The sequence below is a fragment of the Brachyhypopomus gauderio genome, chromosome 2 (genome assembly GCF_052324685.1).
Source record: "Brachyhypopomus gauderio isolate BG-103 chromosome 2, BGAUD_0.2, whole genome shotgun sequence".
In the NCBI taxonomy this organism is placed as follows: Eukaryota; Metazoa; Chordata; class Actinopteri; order Gymnotiformes; family Hypopomidae; genus Brachyhypopomus; species Brachyhypopomus gauderio.
Window position 1 is genome coordinate 20118943 of NC_135212.1, and position 16605 is coordinate 20135547.

General features: G+C 50.8%; 1 protein-coding gene across 9 annotated transcripts in view; it reads left to right on the forward strand.

Annotated features, from left to right (window-relative positions):
- sipa1l3 (signal-induced proliferation-associated 1 like 3) overlaps positions 1 to 16605 on the forward strand; it is a 59062-nt gene that overhangs the window by 20263 nt on the left and 22194 nt on the right. For 6 of the 9 annotated variants that reach the window (XM_076990312.1, XM_076990278.1, XM_076990270.1 and 3 more), the window contains 3 exons: positions 5223 to 5285; positions 12038 to 13641; positions 15909 to 16039. In XM_076990312.1, the coding sequence (XP_076846427.1) occupies positions 12285 to 13641; positions 15909 to 16039 (1488 nt within the window). In that variant the 5' untranslated portion in view covers positions 5223 to 5285; positions 12038 to 12284. Of the gene's footprint in view, positions 1 to 5222; positions 5286 to 6166; positions 6307 to 12037; positions 13642 to 15908; positions 16040 to 16605 lie in introns of those variants that run through there. The other 3 variants (XM_076990288.1, XM_076990296.1, XM_076990304.1) reach the window with 2 other exon arrangements.

The window sequence follows — 16605 nt, forward strand, 5'->3', positions numbered from 1 at the left end:
AATAAGAATACGCATACGTAGCTTTGTAGTGATGATTGAGCAGACGGACATATTTCATCCGATAATGAAGGCCATATTAGCGGTCATCTTATATGGCTGATATCAGCGACTTTTTTCTTTGCATCTTAAAATGCATATTTTAGTTCTAGTCTTTATATAATCTTAAAATGCATATTTTAGTTCTAGTCTTTATATAAAATACAGTATTATACTGGTTATGGTATCTTATAAATGAATGAATTCAATACTAGAACTAAAATTCTAAGTGAAACTAACAAAAACCTTTGCCTAACAGGACACTGCGTATGCCTTCACAATTTCTAAGAAAAACTCGGTTATCTAGGAATTCACACACACACACACACACACACACACACACACACACACACACACACACACACACACACACACACACACAACACACACTCCAGAGGGACTCTGTTGTCCATCCTGTCTGATTCGCAGTGTAACAGCAGTCCAGAGTGTAGTGCCCCAGACTCTGGTCGCCATCAGCCACGAGCTGCGTGGGACTAAAGAGAAACAAACAAAGAGAAACGGGATTCGCCCGTGTGTTACCGCAAGAATATAGTCGCAGCAACATGTAGCAGTATAATCCCAATATAGGTCACTCGTCAGGAAGCTCTAGTGTTCGGGGCCAGAACGGCGCCTCTTTGTTCTACCTGCCCGGTCTAGATGTTGAGTGATGTTCTTGCAGAGCTGCAGTCAGTCCAGGAGATGCAGGCTGTGTCGTCCTGACACTGCTGCTGTAGAATGATGAGGGTGTGCGGGCTCCTGGGTCGGGAGGCGTCCCTCCGGTACTGGCCGGATGGCACGACGGCCTTCACCAGACCAACAGAGATAAGACTCAGTAGCAGAACGTGCCCTGCAGCCGTGAAGTTCTCTTCCCCTCGTCAGACACCTAAGACCGGAGTTGTGGGTAACGTAGCATGTATGCAGGTTCCCTTTTAAATGTCATTTTCGGTCTATGTGCTGATCTTCATAAACAATAATAGACATAATAGAGGATTGTTGTGGGATGATGATGATGATGATAAAGCAATATTAGGAAGCTATAACTGACAAGCAGATCTAATCATCATTAGTATGACACCTCACTTTTTATACTCTTCGAGACAATCAGGTAGTGTGTGTGTGTGGTTCTGAAACCCAGTTAGGAGACTGGCATGGCAGACGATAATCTAATCTACAACTTGGCTGACGCCAGCATCACTGTACGCGTGCATGCTTCCATGCGTGTGTGTGTGTGTGTGTGTGCTTTGTTCATGTCACGGTGAGTTATATCTATGGTATGGGCTCTGTCAAGTCATGCCTAAAATGAGCTACGTTTACTTCTACAAACTCTGGATCATGTAGATAGCATTTATTGTAAGGAGCAGGATGGTGTACTGTGTTTATTCTCTTAGGGGTCACAAGGAGTGCCTTAAAGGGTGTCTACGACCTGTGTGTGAGTGAGTGAGTGAGTGAGTGTGAGTGAGTGTGAGTGTGAGTGTGAGTGTGAGTGTGAGTGTGAGTGTGAGTGTGAGTGTGAGTGTGAGTGACACTGCCTGGGGCAGAGAGAAACAGCCCTTCTTCTTTTCCACATTTTCTCTGCTCCCCAAGAATATTTCTTTTCTACCCCTGAGAAGGGGGGTGTGTGTGTGTGTATCGTAATTTTGATACAACCAAACTGTAACCCCTCTTCAAATACACATTGTACATTTGTGCACACCCTCGTGTGTTTGGTGTGTATTTAGATATAACATATCGGGCAGCAAAATTCCAAACTACGTCACCCCTGCCCGGCCCTGAGGCCGTGAAGCGTCTTCATTTCACAACTGATCTTCTGAGCTTAGCTGTAATTTCACTGCTGCCTTCCTCCAGTGCTCCCTTATACGATCACTCTTCCAGGAACAAGCTTGTGATGTCTCTGCCAGTTAGGGTCGCCTTTCAAGTCTCCTCCTCCGTCTTACCTGTTTGGGGTGCACCATTCTGCACGGCTTACCTGCTCTTCCTTGGGACCTCCCTCCCTCCTAATGGACGAGGACACTGCAGGGACATTGCAGGGGTGTTTATCCGAGAGAGCTTGAGAACTAACATTTCAATGCTGAAAGTGAATTAAGGACAGCAAGATACAGGAGTGTCGGCGAGCGATGTCAAGTAGAGTGTCTGAGAGTGAGGTCAAGGAGAGTGTCTGAGAGTGAGGTAAAGGAGAGTGTCTGAGAGTGAGGTAAAGGAGAGTGTCTGAGAGTGAGGTCAAGTAGAGTGTCTGAGAGTGAGGTAAAGGAGAGTGTCTGAGAGAGGGGTCAAGGTGATTGTCTGAGAGTGAGGTCAAGGAGAGTGAGTGAGGTCAAGGAGAGTGAGTGAGGTCAAGGAGAGTGTCGGAGATTGAGGTCAAGGAGAGTGAGAGTGAGGTCAAGGTGATTTTCTGAGAGTGAGGTCAAGGAGAGTGTCGGAGAGTGAGGTCAAGGAGAGTGTCGGAGAGTGAGGTCAAAGAGTGTCAGAGAGTGAGGTCAAGGAGAGTGTCTGAGAGTGAGGTCAAGGAGAGTGAGTGAGGTCAAGGAGAGTGAGTGAGGTCAAGGAGAGTGAGTGAGGTCAAGGAGAGTGTCGGAGATTGAGGTCAAGGAGAGTGTCAGAGAGTGAGGTCAAAGAGTGTCAGAGAGTGATGTGAGGAGGGTGAGGTAAAGGAGAGTGTCTGAGAGTGAGGTCAAGGAGAGAGTCGGAGAGTGAGGTGAGGAGGGTGAGGTAAAGGAGAGTGTCTGAGAGTGAGGTCAAGGAGAGAGTCGGAGAGTGAGGTGAGGAGGGTGAGGTAAAGGAGAGTGTCTGAGAGTGAGGTCAAGGAGAGTGACGGAGAGTGAGGTGAGGAGGGTGAGGTAAAGGAGAGTGTCTGAGAGTGAGGTCAAGGAGAGAGTCAGAGAGTGAGGTGAGGAGGTAAAGGAGCGTAGCCATCACACACTTTTCACGCTGGCGGCAGCATTTTCATCTTGTACATGTGAATTTTGATGCGGTTAATGGCCGTGTCTAGATCCTCATTCATCAGAGCAGCAGAAAGCCAAGCACTCACAGCGACTCTTACAGTAGTCACGCAGTGCAGCAGTGTGGACGGCTCTGATTCACACAGGCCTGCTGGGAGTGTGACGGTACTGCCCTGTTCTGAAGAATCAGGCTCACTCCAGCATACCGATGAGCTTCTTACTGCTCTCCCATGGAACTGCTAATGATATGGACCGCATTACACTCACACATGCTCAGCAACTCTAAAAATGCCACCATCTCAGACCCTTTAAAAAACGAATGACATACCTAATACATTTCAGCCCAAGAACGTCTAAACTAGGGGATCCTACCAAAAGTTCTGCCACAATTTTGAGGTTTTTGAGTCACCGCTCTCCACGATCAGCTCTCCAAGACCAGGAGATGGGAAACCGCTGAGACGATTGTGTTCTATGTTCAAGCAAGACAAGAGACCTGTGTTAAAACAAAAAAAAAAAAAACACATCAGACCTCGGCCGTAGTTTGCCCGTAGGCCTATGAGAAGAGAACTGATGAAACCAGAACTGGCTGTGGAGATGCTTTTGGACTGCAGGCACTGTAAAACTCCTGAAGATTGAAGGAGAAATGGAAGATCTGGAGAAGTGTGGAGAAATGTCTTGGAGGAGAACCCACTGCAGGCCATGTGACCTGGCTGACGATCTCCCATCAGGGCAGTGGCATACAGCAAAAGCTCCACAATAGTGACCCATCACCACAAAGGTCAGCGCCCTGGGGGGGGCCTTCGTTTTCCTTCCCTTCCCTGACCTCAGTCCAACACGCCAACAGTCAAGCCACTTCACATGATTGGTCACAAAAGACAAAAAGTTAAGCGATCGTCTTCAGTCTTCTGAGAGCAGTGTTTAATTACCGTATTCCATGCTGCATAATTATGGGCTGTCTGAGCTCGGTGTCGTCATGGAGAAATTTGGAACGAGGTCCATGTAGAGAGCCCATGAGAGCACCACCCTCACGACGAAGCACAGGCGAGATGTTGTCATAGATACTCAACACAGCTACCTGTAGTGCTGGGTGTGAGAACTCGACCTCAGGATACCTGTGTTTATCCTACATTACACACTGGACTGCAGTATTCTGAGTCTCAGCTACTGTAATTGCTTGATGCATATTGCAATGTGTTGCTATAATGAAGGAATTTCAGACCATAATGTGATCACTGTAGAGACTCTTAGTCATCATATACTACTACTACTACACACACACACAAATATACATCCACAGACACGCACAACTTTCATTTGATACCCACACATACATACATATATACAAGAAACACGCAGATGTGCTAGCATGTAAACTGTTCTCACGCATATTGATACACAGACACCAACATTTTGTCAACAGACGACGTGTCTAGTGAGATGAATGGAGCAACTGGAGCTGAATGGATCAGAATTGATAGCTGTTGTCGTGGGGGACCGCAACATCTCCCTCTGGAAGGACGTGTGTGTGTGTGTGTGTGTGTGTGTGTGTGTGTGTGAGAGAGAGAGAGAGAGTGTGAGTGCGACCACCGAGCTATTATGAGTATTAGGACTACATACACACACGAGCAGCAGCTGTCAGCTCCAAGCCATCAAACACATTGCGACTCTATTGTCTGAAGAGACAGTATGGAGATGCCCAAGGGCTTTGTCCAACACATACACACACACACACACACTCGCGCACACAGCGTATCTACGGTTATTCTGCACAAGGATGTTATATCACACCACCGTGTGCTCTGTAAACACAACCATGCCTGCTATCATAGCTCAAAATGGCTTTCTCCAATGTAGCCTCTGAAACGCCAGATCTAAATGTCTGTGGGCCGTTTCTCTGGTGGCGTACGGATGCGGATTTCACCTCATCCTTCATTTCAACCTGCTGCTTCGTGTTTTGCGTCTTCTCTGTTCGAGCGGTGGATTTGGTGTGCGTTTTAGTATTATCTACACTCATTGTTTGTCTAATCCTTTATCTTCCTTTCTTACTCCTCTGTCTCTTTTTAACTCTCTCTTTCTCTCTCTGAAGAACTGAAGTGCAGCTGTGGTCTATAATAGCGGGCTAATGTTTGATGTCACTCATGAAGGCTAAAGGCACTGTGCGGATAGCACTCGCGCTGGTATATGTTCATATTTTGTGCTTCTACTTTGGTCCTGTTGCTAACAGCAACTAATGACTAATGTCTCTTGCAGCGTGCTGTTCCCGCCCGCACACCTGCTCGGACCCGCCCACCACCCGCAGTTCGTCTCAGACAGGTAATTACCTTCAGTTCACCTGTCCTTAGAGAACTCGTTTACAGGAAATGTATCTAAACCCAAAACAATAACCGCTGCAGATACGCGGGGAGTTTACCAGGACTGCTGACGGGTGTCGGTGTCGGCCTGAGGCACCATTAACATGTGTACTTTGTGCTGGTGTTGTCATTCCATATACTAAATCTTTATTTGTATGGAGAGCACGAAGACGTTTGAAAAGCTGACATGGGCCGACTGGTTTTAAAACTTTACTGTCAGTTCTGTAAGAAAAACTTTCTATTAATTTTGTAGAATAGAAACTGCCTTTATTGTCCCACAGTTGGGAAATTTAGGATGTCAGTATTTTGAATGGAATGAGTTTGAAAGACTATAGACTAGATATATTACTACTGTGTTGTGTTAGGAAGTGAGTATCAGCTGCCACCATTGACAAAGTTTTGTTAGTGTGCAGTTTATAAGTCCTGGAAAAAAACTGTTTAATTATTCCCCTAACAAGTGAGGGGAATTTCCACATCACACACATCTCACATAGTGTAAGTGAATTCAGACTGAAACGGCTTTTGTTTGAACATAAACAATCACAAGCATTTGAACGTTAGCCCGTGTGCGTGTGCGGGTGGGTGGCCTGTGCCTCCCACATAAGCCATTCAAGCTGATGGGTTTCAGATTTACTTGTTTAATTATATATCGCTTGGATCTGATGGAGTCCAGAACAAAATTAAAAACCTGCCAAACTTGTACTGTAACTGGTTTTATTTGACTAGTGTTTATGAGCACATACCACCCTCACCTCACAGACACGTACCATCGCACGCAAATGATGCAGGTACTTTTGGAATGGGGCACACACAGGATTGGTTGGGGGGGTTTGTTTTTCTATTTTTCTGATGCTTCTTCCCCTTCTCTCTCTTACTGTTTTCTACTTGTTCTGCGTCTGTGGTCACTTGTTGTCACTCTTGTTTTCTCTCTCCTGTTGCCTCCTCAAACTCTTGAGTACTCCCCCACATCTGGCCTTTTTTGGGTAATTACATTTCATTTTCATAATATTGTCACATTTACATGTGAAATAATTCCCTTGAGACATGAAGCTACAAGTGAATTAGCAGATTACATTTTGTTCTTGCATCATCAGTTTATGATGGCTAAATAACACTTCACAAAACGAGTTTAGTGGTTTTCTAATGTTACAAGCTTGTGGTGTCTAGTTAGCTGTAGCTTCTTTTGCTATTGTAGCAAATGCCTTTGCTAACTGAAGTGCCTGAGTGGCCTAATATGTGTTTTTAGCACATTAAATGGTAATATGTAGCTACTCTTGTATGCGTTATCATTACTTTGGCTCCTAGGTGGCTAACTTGCTTTGAAATACTAACGTAGGACAGTTTCTACTGCCAACTGTGTGTAGAGAACAGAGAAACTGAAAGAAACTAATTCTGACTGAATGTGTTAGTCAAGCCTCTTGAAAGATGCTGGGAAATGTAGTTCTGCTCAGTAATCCGGATTAAAACATAATGACATAAAGCATTTTGGCTTTTGTATTAACATCCCCATTATTATAGTGGGGCATGAAAACATTTTACTGGGGCACATGCCCCATTTAATCAGGTTTGGTGACGTCCCTGGCTTTGGGGCTTAACCTGATTTGGTCTACTGGGCAGACCTGTCTGTTGTGATGCTTCATGATGGGTTCACTTTTTTGTGTGTTTTATCTGTTTGCAATAATTCTGTGCATGATTTATGGCCCATCTCTCTGACCCAAGGGGGGCGAGTGTAAACCTGCCCTGGGGACGGTCGTGTTTCAGGGAGTCTGGTGGGTGAGCTGGTGTTTCAGGTCCCTACACTTCCTCCAGATAACAGAGGAACAGTTGTGTGGTGGCGCTGGTACTGGTGGTGCTGGTTTTCTGTGCAGAAGAACTAGAGGACTACCTGAGAGACATGACAGGACTAACAGTTCAAAAGTGTGTGTGTGTGTGTGTGTGTGTGTGTGTGTGTGTGTGTGTGTGTGTGTGTGTGTGTGTGTGTGTGTGTGTGCGCGCGCGTGCATGTGTGCATGGCCATTTAGTGCTTATACCTGTGGTAGAGATTTATATTCTTGCTGCTCCATTTTCAGAGTCATTCTCTCAGGCACATTCACAAAGAAACTACACCCATACCTCCTACACACACAGAAACTACACCCATACCTCCTACACACACAGAAACTACACCCATACCTCCTACACACACAGAAACTACACCCATACCTCCTACACACACAGAAACTACACCCATACCTCCTACACACACAGAAACTACACCCATACCTCCTACACACACAGAAACTACACCCATACCTCCTACACACACAGAAACTACACCCATACCTCCTACACACACAGAAACTACACCCATACCTCCTACACACACAGAAACTACACCCATACCTCCTACACACACAGAAACTACACCCATACCTCCTACACACACAGAAACTACACCCATACCTCCTACACACACAGAAACTACACCCATACCTCCTACACACACAGAAACTACACCCATACCTCCTACACACACAGAAACTACACCCATACCTCCTACACACACAGAAACTACACCCATACCTCCTACACACACAGAAACTACACCCATACCTCCTACACACACAGAAACTACACCTACACCTGCTACACACAGAGAAACTACACCCACACCTCCTACACACAGAGAAACTACACCCACACCTCCTACACACAGAGAAGCTACACCCACACCTGCTACACACAGAGAAGCTACACCCACACCTGCTCCTTGTTTCTTCAGGTTCCGTTAAGGTTGTACCGTTGGAGCTTTTAGAGCGACGCCTGCTCCCCTGTGTACCCAGGGACCTTTGGGCTCTGCAGAGTATCTCCCTCAGCAGAGCACACCTGGCCAGCGTTAGGGGCTGCCAGGCGTCTGCTGTGCTCAACGGCTAATATTTGCATTGTCAACAGTGTGTAAGCCCAGTTCACCATGTGTTATTGGTAGGAGTAACGGATTGAGGGCAGGAACCTTATCAGTGACGCACCAGCACTGTCCCGCCCACCCGTGGAGGGAGGAGCATTACGGCCATTTTGAGGCTGCTTCCACAGGCCTGAGAGGCAGAGTTCCCAGAGGCCCATCTGAAGCTTCTCTACTGCCTGCAAGTCACGCTTGACCTTCCTGCCTTCCTGGTGGAGCAGCTTGCAGGGCTTCTGCATGTGGCATTACACACACACACACACACACACACACACACACACACACACACACACATACACACACCTCCTGTCCTCCATCCTTTGCTGTAATTTGCTTGATGAACAGAGACAACTGCCACCACCAGGGGCTTCGCATCTGACATTCCAGAAACAAAGTGGCAGGAAATCGAAGGTGCTGGCATGGCTGTTAGTCTGCTGGGCTGTTAGCCTGCTGGGCTGGTCTGTGATTGACAGCCCGAGTGCAGTCGTTCCTCAGGTTGCCATGGGCTGAGTCAACCACTGGCCTCCAGCTCCAGATCTCAGACCCTGACTCCGCCCCAACCTCCAGCTGTTTATATCGGCTGGCTGGAAAGATCAGAGAGAGCGCGAGAGAATGAACAGGCTGAAAAGCTGTAATGAAGGTCATTTGTGAGCTGACTGTAAGCACACTTGCACTTGAAGTGGGTTATGAGTAGAAGTGGTTGCTTCTGATGTAAATTGTATGTGTGTGTGTGTGTGTGTGTGTGTTTTAAAGCCGTTTCAGCCGTGCCATTACATTATCATACGAACTGTCATTTCTTCAGGCACGACTAAGTAGACCTAATTGCCGTCATTAGTGTTCACGCGTTGCGTGTGTGGTCATGGTGTGAGGGAGCAGAAGCAGGCTCTCTGGGACGCGAGGCCCCACGGAGGCCTACGTGCGGGGTCCTTCTCTACGGCAGGCGCCCCACTCTCTACTCCCACTCCCAGGCTGCTCCAGCGTGCGCGGGGAGACGCTCGGCCCGTGCGTGGGAAGGAGAGTCCAGAGAAAGGGCCCTTTCTTCCGCTCGCCGCAGCTGTTGCTGTAATCAGGCGCAGGGCCTACGGCTGATGGGATGCAGAGCCCCAGCTGAGCTGTCCGAGCCCCAGACGGCCTCGCTGGAGACCACAGGCCCCGGAGCAGCGATGACACCTGCGTATTATCGGGCTCAAGGCTGCCCGCCACCACGCACTGAACTGAGGCCTGCCACACCGGCGCACTCGCACTGCGAAACGTGCTCGTGAGAGACACAGAGAGGCTTTTCCATGTGGCGGTGTGGTTTCGGAGACGATGGCGTAAGCTGTGGTGGTTGTGCACGCTGGTGGCGTCCTGTTTAATATTCTACATGGGACAGGTCTATTCTGAGCAGTCGGACTGGCTTGTGTAGCATACTGCATTTTGCAGGAGATGGACGTACGGCTTTGGTGGAGTAAAGGTCAAGTGTGTGTGTGTGTGTGTGTGTGTGTGTGTGTGTGTGTGTGTGTGTGTGTGTGTGTGTGTGTGTGTGTGTGTGTGTGTGTGTGTGTGTGTGTGTGTGTGTGAGCATGATCGATGTGTTTGTGAGTGAGGGTGTGTGTGAGCATGAGTAATTGAGTGTATGAATTACTGTGTGTGTGAGCGCGTGTGTGTGTGAGCGCGTGTGTGTGTGTGTGTACATTTGTTTGAAATGAGAGTCTACAGATTTGCATCAGGAAGCTGGACGGGCCCCACATCAGTCATCAGCTCTCCAAGCTCCTGACCTGCTCCTGAAACCTCACTGCTCTTCAGACAGATGACAGAAGTGTTCCCTCACCTCCCTCTGTCCTCCTCACCCGCACACACACCCACACACGCCGCTTTGGCCAGGAGACGGACTGATGGATGTAGATGAAGGGAAGAGTGAGATGGGGGTGAAAGGGAAGAAGAAAAGACAGTGGAGTGAGATGGAAGCAGCAGGCCATGCTGAGTGGGCTTTTAATAGCGGACCCGCTCACGATCCTGATCCGCTCCCACTTTCACATTACAGCCCCACACTGGAACTCATGCCCACTGTTCTCTCCCACTGGTGCTTGCTGTGTCTGTTACTCTCATTCACTTTCTACACCCACATTACTGCCCTCCCCATCGCTGTTACCCTCGTCACTGCTCTCTCTCGGGTCCTCTGCATACACGCCATCCCGTGTCCATCCTGTCCTCTGTGTCCATCCTGTCCTCCGTGTCCATTTCTGCGTCTGTCCCTGCTGGCCGTGGCTCCTGGTGCTGAAGGGAGTGTGGGCGACAGGGAGACCGTGAGCCTGCAGGCGTCTCACTCTGCCTCGTGCTCAGGAAAAAATTACACCCCCAGAACAAACGATCCGAACGTCTCATGTGTGAGTCACGTCGTCTTGGTCTACCAGTTGCTGTGTGGCCCTGGGGACACGTGTTCTTACGGGTCGGCCTGCTGCCCCACGGGGGAGGCGCGGGCCCGGCACGCGGGCCGTGTTTCTCAGGGCCGCCGAGTCAGTCAGCGTCTCGCCGCCCCTCGTCGGCCCGGTAGGACGAATGCAAGTTCACGAGGCTGTATTCCTGTGCCGTTGCCCTTGGCAACCGAGTGGGCGGCCGACCGCTACACCTGTCTGTCAGCGGAACGGCGCTCCTCGCAGATAACACCTGTGCCTCGCTCTTCACTCGCACTAAACGCCCGACGCAGGACCTACAGGCTTGAGAGAACAGCTTTTAGAACAGCTCGTAAACCTTCGCTGTGGACGCTAGAGGTCTTTGTTCTTCGCTGTTCTTAAAGAGCCCCGTTTGCCTGGGACATGTAGCTGTTGTGCTGTTAGGAGCAGCGACGTGTGTTGGGGGGGAGAGGAAATGACATCAGCCTGAGCGCTGGAATGCGACACTGTGGCATTAATATACTTCACATAATGTTAAATATGTAAAGTCTCCCCCTTTCTGCACTGGGCATTCTGCGTGCAGCGTTGTATGTACAGCATTGCATGTAGCATTCTGACGATGTTCCTCAAACACAGCTTCATCCATCACACGCTGACAGGAGATTCATCGCTCCAGAGAACACATCCACACCGTCGGAGCACGTCGGAGTCCAGAACCGCGTGCTCTCCACTCCTCCGGCCAACGCCGGGCACTGCACACGGCCGTCTCACTGCCACGTACACAGAAACCCGTTTCGCAAACCTCCAGGCTCACAGTTCTCGTTGCTAATGTCGCATGCGGAGGCGGTTGGAGGTTGGAGGTTGGAGGTGGGCACCAGACACCTCTGCTCTGTAGGCTGGGGCTTGCAGGCTTCTACTGTTGCTGCTTCAAGACGAGCCGTTTTACAGTAGTAGCACTCGGAGACAACCTGTGCAGGTGTAGCAGGGCAGATTTCGCACCAGTCAACCTGGGGCAAAGGTGGCATCCTGGATCTGTGCCCTGGGGCAAAGGTGGCATCCTGGATCTGTGCCCTGGGGCAAAGGTGGCATCCTGGATCTGTGCCCTGGGGCAAAGGTGGCATCCTGGATCTGTGCCCTGGGGCAAAGGTGGCATCCTGGATCTGTGCCCGAGCTCCTGGCCATCACCCGTTCTGCTGACAGTGTGGAGATTTCTGTGGTGTTATTGATTTTACACTTGAATTCAATGATTAGGAAGGGTGTCCACATACTTTTGGCCATATGTAAGTAAAGGGACAGGTAAAATAAACTGAATTGTGTGTTGATACACTACAGGGGAACTGCTGTGTTCCGTGCTGGTTTTGGTGAAAGATTTATATATATATATTTATGTCTGTTTTATTGCAGGTCTGTGCTGAAAGTGACCTTCTGCCTTTGCTGCTTCACTGTGATTGGTTGAGGACCATCGGGGGAGGACTGGTCCTGCCCCAGTAGAAAGACATGTACATAGGAGACAGAAGGAGACGCCAGAGTGTGGAGCCCCTCCCTGCCTCCTTCTGCTCCTCCTCTCCCCGTGGCGGTGGACTCTGCTCGGGATGCCCTATCCCCTACACCCCCTGCTCTTCTCTCCGGTCCTGATACTGCATCGGGCTACATGAACATGTACACCGGCCCCCTATCCCAGCCCCTCCCCCCGCTCCACATCCGTCTGCCGCTACACAATGGCCACACCTCCCCGGCCGAGCCCGCCCTATCCCGCGTCTCCGTGCCCAAAATGGGCGTCCGGGCTCGCATCGCTGATTGGCCGCCGAGGAGAGAGCTGTCGCGGGAATCGCTACTGGAAAACGGGCAGGGAGCAACCTTGGAGAGTAGCAACGGGGAGGAGGGGCTTACTCGCGGGGGCGTGGCCCGCATGCCGCAACGACGGAGCAGAGACGCGGAGTTTCGGGAGGGGCGGAGCCTGAGGGACATCCCCGGCTCCCCTTTGCGGTTCCGAGGACTGGGATTCGCTCCGTTGCGACAGCGCTCCAACAGCGAGATCACGCTCAGCGAGCAGGACGACAACGAGGTGGAAGGCCGCCTGTTCCGGGAGTACGGGAGCACGTCGTCCATCGACGTGCAGGCCGTGCCCGAGATGAGCTTCTTCGACATGCTCAGTCAGTTCGAGCAGGAGAGGCCGGACCAGCGCAGCATCGCCCCCGCCAGGCTGGGAGAGCTGCTGCGCGCCCAGACCTCGCCCGACTCCGCCCCCTCCGGCCCCCTCGCCCTCACGCCCGTCCCCCGTCCCGACGACCGGCCCGAAAGCCACGTGCGCAAGAAGAGCGGCGGCACAGAGTCCTCCCTCGGCACCTCCTCGTTCTTGCGGAAGCTGCGCAGCTCGCACCGCGCCGAAGTCGAGGCCTCGCGGGGCGACGGAGACGAGGGCCGCTCCCCCGACGGCCCCTCGCTCAAGTCGTGGGTCTGCGTGCGGAGCTTCGCGCATTACGACGCCCAGAGCCTCCTGTTCGACCTGCACGAGGCGGCGGCCCGACGCAGCTACGCCGTCCAGCGCCACAACACAGCCACGGGCGCCTCCGCCGCCTCCTCCACGTCTCTGTCCGTGTCCCGGTCCATGGCGCTGAGCGAGGCCGAGCCCAGCTTCTCCAGCATGGACGACCTCAGCTGCAAGGACCCGCTGGAGGGGCCCGGCGGCACTGCCCAATACGTCTCCGAGCAGGCGGGGCCGGCCGGCCCAGGCTCCGCCCACCAGCTCCTGCTCACCTGCCCCAACTTCCTGAACGAGACGGGCAGCTACGGGGAGCGCAACGTGAGCTTCCTGAGCTCGTGGGCGGAGCGGGGGGAGGCGGGGCCCGGCGAGACCCGCCTACGACCTCGACGCACCAACGCCAGCATATCTGTGCTGGAGGTGGGGCTTGAAGAGCAAGCGTCGCGATTGGAGAAACTGAAGCAGCACTGCATAGATCATGTTGACCTGGGAGCCAGATACTACCGCGAATACTTCCATGGGAAAGGTAGCATGGAGATCTCTCTCTCTCACACACACACACACTACAGAAAGTCCTGCCATTTTCTTTACTGTTAGCTCTTGCTGTCGGGTATTATTGTCATGCTTTCATCTTTTTGTTAATTTCATGCTCTTCTTATGACAAATTCTTTGGTTTCCAAATTCTATTATTTGTCTTTAAACTGTTTACATTTTGGCGTTCCACATCATTTCCGCTGCAGTTTTTCCGCTTGCTTTCCCGCCTCTGTGATCAGCAGCGTCTCCCATCAGCGTGCGACCAGCCTGCCGACGACGGCGATTCAGACCGCTCTTCCCTCCCACATGTTCATCCATCTAAAGGTCCCTGCTCCTCCGAAGGCCAGTCGGCCACGGAGACGCCCCCCCCCCCCCCCCCCACGCTCTAAAAAGAACTTAATTGTCGCCTTTTAGCTCCATTAGTCGAAGCCCAATGACGCGCGGCTCTCCCGAAGCCTCCGTCTGTGTTTGTCAGGCGGGACGGCAGCGAGATAATAGCTAACATTAGCGCTCCAGAAATACATCTCCGGCAGGCAGGATGGTGACGGGGGGGGCCTTCATCCTCGGGGTGCCAGGACCGCCCGCCCACTGCAGGACGGCCACTCACTCTGGCCTTCAGGACTGGGCAGGACTGCAGTGACGGCTTCTTCATCTGCTTTGTGATCTTGTACTCTGAAGTCGGTAGGGCCGTCTGCCTACAGGAGACGTTTTTGCTTTTGCCTAATCAGTAATCGGTGGATGTGTTTACTTAATGAGGCTGGGTTTGCCACACCTGTTTAAGATAATGGAAGTTTCAACTTGCTAGTCATTCATTGCAGCGGAAGGAAACGTGTGCGAGTGTGTGTCAGTGCGTGTGTGTGTGTGTGGCGTGACCTTGTGCCAAACACACAGTGGTCCTAACATCTGCTGGTGAGAGTGCTCGGTGCCCTTCATGTCCTCTGCTTTAATAAAAGATCCCATATCTGCCCGTTCCACAACCTTCGCTCCACTCCCATTTCCTGCCTGTTCAGTAGTCCTTACAGAACAGCAGAACCCACATCCCCAATTATACAGGCCGATACATGAGGGGAAATACTTTGCCAATGTCATACAGGACACTAGGAAATTAATCCCCATCTGTATCACTTTGCCATGATTCGCTGTGGTCGCCCGTGTTGTCTGACACACCACCGGACTCCAGTAAGGCCGGAAAGAAGCTGTCTCCAGGAATGAATATCTTTTCCTTCACCTCCCCCCGCACTGGCTGTGCCCAAGGTTACTTAAAGGTTCCTGTGCTGTCTGCTTTTGTCGATGGTGTGGCATCTCACGGGACTGCTCCTAGCGTCCAGTGGGGGGCACTCATGCGTGTTTGGGACCAGGACATTGACCACCGCCATTCAACAAGATTAACAAGATCTTCTCAAATTTTAAATTGCTCCTAACTAATCTCGCACCTAGCTAATCTCACATCAACTAATGTCGCACCTAGCTAATGTCGCACCTAGCTAATGTCGCACCTAGCCAGAGGCGGTCTTTGCATAGAGGCGTGGCTAGGCAACTGCCTTGGGCCCCTCCCACTGAAACCCACTGTAGGGGCCCCCTGATTAGCTGACTTATTTCTCGCATATTAATGTTGATGGGCCCCCTAGCTAAATTCGCCTTGAGCCCCCAAATTGGTAAGTCCGCCACTGCACCTAGCTAATGTCGCACCTAGCTAATGTCGCACCTAGCTAATGTCGCACCTAGCTAATGTCGCACCTAGCTAATGTCGCACCTAGCTAATGTCGTACCTAGCTAATGTCGCACCTAGCTAATGTCACATCTATCTAATCTCGCACCTAGCTAATGTCACATCTATCTAATCTCGCACCTAGCTAATGTCACATCTATCTAATCTCGCACCTAGCTAATGTCACACCTAGCTAATCTCGCACCTAGCTAATGTCACATCTATCTAATCTCGCACCTAGCTAATGTCACATCTATCTAATCTCGCACCTAGCTAATCTCGCACCTAGCTAATCTCGCACCTAGCTAATCTCAGTCCTTTCTCCTCAACCACCTTCCCTCAAAGCTGCATCTCTTCTCTCCCACTCAGGTGCCATGTTCATCTTTGGTTTTGTCCTCTGTTCTTCACGTAGACCCTCCCTTCTCCCGTTCTACCTTCCTTTGCTCTTCCTTTGTTTGTTGGACAGATTAGGACAGCAGTGGTGGTAGCACCTTCCAGCCATGGTGATTTCTCTCTCTCTGTCCTTCAATCTCTCCCGCTCCACTCTCTAGAGCACGGGAACTACTTTGGGACGGATGAGAAGTTGGGACCGGTGGCTCTGAGTATCCGCAGAGAGAAACTGGAGGACACCAAAGACCTGAAGGACCAGTATCAGTACCGCATCATCTTCCGCACCAGTGAGGTGTGTGTGTGTGTGTGTGTGTGTGTGTGTGTGTGTGTGTGTGTGTGTGTGTGTGTGTGTGTGTGTGTGTGTGTGTGTGTGTGTGTGTGTGTGTGTGAGGATGGTTCATATATGTTTGTGTGTGTGTGTGAGGAGAATCGATCACATTGTGTGGCTCTGAACAGCTGCTTCTCAGGCCACTGGGTTGAACTCGCAGCCATTACTGGGAGCCATTACTGGGCCTTGTTCTTCACTGGGTCTTGTCCTTTACTGGGACTTGTACCTTAGTGTGGTTGTCTCCCCACTGACAATGGGAACTGATATTTGTGTTCCTGGTAATAGTGTGACTTTTGTGTGGGTGTGGTACTACTGTGGTGTGTAGAGGGATTACTTGATATGTTGTTCCCAGTGCTAACAGAGAACGTTTTCAAGTGTTTGGCATATACTGGATTGGAACACACACACACACACACACACACACACACACACACACACACACACACACACACACACACACACACACATACACAAACATGGCTGAATCTGGATTAGCCTCAGTCTCAGTGTGACTGAATTGGTTGCAGAAG